The sequence below is a fragment of the Micropterus dolomieu genome, linkage group LG11 (assembly GCF_021292245.1).
Source record: "Micropterus dolomieu isolate WLL.071019.BEF.003 ecotype Adirondacks linkage group LG11, ASM2129224v1, whole genome shotgun sequence".
Taxonomy (NCBI): Eukaryota; Metazoa; Chordata; class Actinopteri; order Centrarchiformes; family Centrarchidae; genus Micropterus; species Micropterus dolomieu.
In genome coordinates, this window is record NC_060160.1 from 11094180 (window position 1) to 11098453 (window position 4274).

At 39.6% G+C, this 4274-nt stretch overlaps 1 protein-coding gene across 2 annotated transcripts in view; it reads right to left on the bottom strand.

Moving 5' to 3' along the window:
* senp2 (SUMO specific peptidase 2) overlaps positions 1–4274 on the bottom strand; it is a 14827-nt gene that overhangs the window by 9414 nt on the left and 1139 nt on the right. The window contains exons 1-3 of one of the 2 annotated variants that reach the window (XM_046063135.1): positions 2539–2893; positions 1405–1466; positions 1202–1314 (exon numbers count right to left, since the gene is read on the bottom strand). In XM_046063135.1, the coding sequence (XP_045919091.1) occupies positions 1202–1314; positions 1405–1466; positions 2539–2717 (354 nt within the window). In that variant the 5' untranslated portion in view covers positions 2718–2893. Of the gene's footprint in view, positions 1–1201; positions 1315–1404; positions 1467–2538; positions 2894–4274 lie in introns of those variants that run through there. The other variant, XM_046063136.1, reaches the window with a different exon arrangement.

Consider the following 4274-nt stretch of genomic DNA (forward strand, 5'->3'; position numbering starts at 1 on the left):
GATCACATTTCTCCTGTCTTAGCTTCTTTGCATTGGCTTCCAGTAAAATCCAGAATAGAATTTAAAATCATTCTTCTTACCTACAAAGCTCTTAATGGTCAGGCACCATCTTATCTTAAAGAGCTCATAGTACCTTACTACCCCACCAGAGCACTGCGATCCCAGAATGCAGGGTTACTTGTGGTTCCTAGAGTCTCCAAAAGTAGACTAGGAGCCAGAGCGTTCAGCTATCAAGCTCCTCTCCTGTGGAACCAGGTTCCAGTTTGAGTTCAGGAGGCAGACACCATCTCCACATTTAAGAGTAGGCTTAAGACTTTCCTCTTTGATAAAGCTTATAGTTAGGGCTGGCTCAGGTTAGTCCTGAACCATCCCTTAGTTATGCTGCTATAGGCCTAGACTGCCGGGGGATTTCCTATGATGCACTGAGCTCCTCTCTCCTCTACTTTCTCTCCCTCTGTATGCAACCTCATCCCATTATTGCATGTTACTAACACAACTTCACCCCTTTCTGGTAGTCTTGTGCTTTCTCGTCCCTCTCCTCTCTCTTCCTATCACTTCCTGCAGGTTTTCTGGCTCTGGAGCTGTGGAGTCTGGATCTGTGGCTGCGGGTCACCTGCTGCCCCCGTGTTCCTGCTTGACACCCTCTGCTGCAACGACTATAGTTACTAGTCCTATTGTTATTATAATCATTAACATTACGATTGTTATCATTAACACTACTATAAATATCTGTACCATTTTTCATTTAGTCTATAGCAACATCACCTTTACTGTCTGTACCTCTGTGTGTGTATATTTTGTAGGCTGCCTCCCTCCCCTCTCTCTCTCCTTCCATCCCTCTCTTTTTTCTCTCTGTTCCTCTCCTGCCAACCCCCGCCCACCCTGAGCCATGGTCCTGCTCGAGGTTTCTGCCTCTTAAATGGAAGTTTTTCCTTGCCTCTGTCACCTAGTGCTTGCTCTTGGTGGGATGTTGTTGTGATTTGGCACTATATAAATAAAATTTAATTGAATTTTGGAAGTAACATAACACATAATTTGAATTGTTCCCTTGTGGTCAGATCACACATGAAGCATTTAAGTACCCAGTCTGAACAGAACCATTGATATGTTCAAGACACGTGCATTTGTGTGGATCAAACTAAATCCCTTGTAACAAACTTTACATGCACATGACTGATGGTGGGAGTTGGAGTACACACACCTGTGTCTCTTCATAATGTCCAGGCTTCTCACACTTGGTCGTCAGCGGGTTCCGCAGCCTGAGCAGACCTGCTACCCCGGCCACAGTCTTCTTAACAAAGCTAATGACTACATCTGACACACAGGACACCACAAATCAACAACCATCTTCATATCTGTGAGACTGTTGCAATTGATAAAGATGTTTTTATTTATTAAACAAACCTCGTCTGCGTCTTTTCACCTCTACCTGGTCACTCTGGCAAACACTGTCTGCAACATCAACACTGTAACAGGATAAACAAGATTCTAGATGGGTGATACTAACAATAACAATAACATGATGACACATTTGGGTTAGTTTAAGTTTGTGCCTCTTCAGTCTAATACAGCAGTTCTGCAATACAAAAAGGCAGCAACTCCTCACTTTTGAGAGGCTGTAAACAGAGAATATGACGTTTTTGCTTTAAAAATGTACTAAGCTTATTAAATGTAATAAAGCAGTTATCAAAATGGTTGCCAATTTTCTGTCAGTCAAGTAATCAATGAATTGACTAACCGTTTCAGCCCTATATAATGTAATACAATAATATTGTTATGCCTCACTGGTAAATAAGGGGGTGACATCATAAAGTATCTACAATACATTTAAACTGTAACGTTATCGCGGTGACAGTAAAGCTGAATCAAGATCTCTCTATAACAATTTAAACAAAAACCTTAACGTACATAAACGTTATACCCTTCATGAAGGTAGGCTTTATTAAGAAGCTGGTAACGATTGACTGCATTAGTGTTAGCTAACGTTAGGCGTTAACTTACAGTGCATAGCATTTGTGCTAGCCCAAATAGAAATCACATTTGAGTGGCTGTCAAAAAAATATAAGCAAACTAACGTGCTTAAACTAATGCTTTTTATATGGACGTTTTATTTTCGGGAAATGAACTGAGAAATAACGTTACAGCCTGTACGACAGAAAAGAGGTGTTTAACGTTAAGCTAGCACTAGCAGTGCCAATATTACAACAACGTAACTTACCTATAATGCAAGACGATATCTAAGCTAATATTAAATCACGAGTTTATGCTACAGATTGTCCACGCAGGTCAGTTAACGCTCTCTAGCGTTAACTTATTGGTTAACGTTAGCTATGATATGCTGGTTAATGTACGATGACTTTTAACGCTACCCACTAACGTTATCCTTCTTGATAAAGTTGTCTTGTGGATGCTTTTGATAACGCTAACCAAACTATTAAATAACCAGGGGATATAACCGTGTACCGAAAACTGAACTGTTATTAGTTAACACCTAACGTTATATAAGTTCCAAAATAGTCTTTATCTTCAACAACCGACCTCTGGTAGTTCCGTTTAGCCGGTCTGCCGTGATTCTCCTGCCGCTGTGCTCCCGCTTTCACGCCAGGTCGCGTGGGTACCTCCTCGCCAACGTTGCCTTTCCCGGGCCACTCGGTGGGGTTTTGCCCCGCAACGGGCTCAAACAGCGACGATATTCCGTCAACTATCCATCCATACATCCCAGACAAATACGAGAAAATTGTAACGGTGTCTTCTACGCGGGCCAGGACTGTCTCACTACAGATAAGATGTCAAACAACGATCTACGACACACAGCCTGCCATTAACTTAGCTTAGCCTTAGTGTTAGCAGCACTGTGCTGAGCTGCGAAGGATGTGCGTCATGCAGTGTTGATGTTTCACGTAGTGCGAATGTTTTATACATCCACGAAGAACGCGTGGGCGGGGAAAAACAGAAATGGTAGACCGACCACAAGCTGCTTCTGCCGACTTTATAAACGAACGAACACCCAGACCGAGAAGGTAAAGGGCGCAAGTAGCAGACAAGACTATCATTGGCTGCTGCTGAGCTGCTCAGATGTCAATTCTTTTATTACATAACAACGGTTAACGTCCCCTTTATCGCATTTTATTTCTATAATGCTAACGAAATGGGATAAATCCGTTAAATTATTTAGAGATTTTTGATTAATTACACTGTTGTTTGTTTTAAGCAGATCTACTTTAGTCATTTAAATTTCATCTGACAGTAAAGACCTGTCCCCATTATGTGTTTTGTTGTCTTGACAGTCACTAAGATATAGTAATTGGGACGTTAATATGTAATAAAGAATTGACATCAAGCAGCTCAACAGCAGCAAATTATGACTAAAATAGATTTGCTGCTTAAAACAAACTAATTCAGAGGTTTTCAAAGAGTGGGATGGGCCTTCCCAGTGGTGCTCCAAACAGTTTAAGTAAATGGAAGTGAAACAATAGTACATTAGCTATAATAACAGTTTTTAAAAGAAGAACACGTGGAATAGCCTACATGTGTGACCTGGTTAATGAGAGTTTACAGAAACAATAGTTTTGGTGAACTTTATCTTTGTCCGAATCTAATAAATGGCTTGTAATGTATATTGTGTTGTCTGAAGTTATGTCAAACAGCAACATTAGGCTATTTTGCCTCAACTGTTGAGTGTCTGTGAGATCAGGTAACATAATCATGATCCCACAGGGATCCAGGAATTGAGCGAAACTAAACAAGTACAGGCAGGGGAATGGGGGACACCTTTTTCCAAGCTTTGTCTGAGGGGAGGCCCACAGTCTCAGACTCTGAAAAGCCCTGGTGTAATTAAAAAATAATTAAACTTAATTAAAAGTTATGCATTTTAGAAATACAATGCTCATGGTAAGATAAACAAATGTAATAAAGTCAGAAAAGAGACAATATAATGAGATTATACAAAGTCAAAATGTTCACCCACTTCACCACTTTATAAAATTACTTATTTTAGAAATGTAAATGAGTACAAATAATAGTAAGTCAAACATTTAACACAGAAATTTGACTTAGTAAATTCAATCTGTAACTGATTTTGACTTATCACAAGTGTTATTACTTGCATGCCTCATCTAAAAATTAAATGTCATCTATGCAAGACACAATGTCCCTAATCCCACTAATGTTGTTAGAGTGAGCGAGCGTGTGTATGCGAGAGATATATATATATATATATATATATATATATACATATATATATACACGTATATGTATATATATATATATAGATA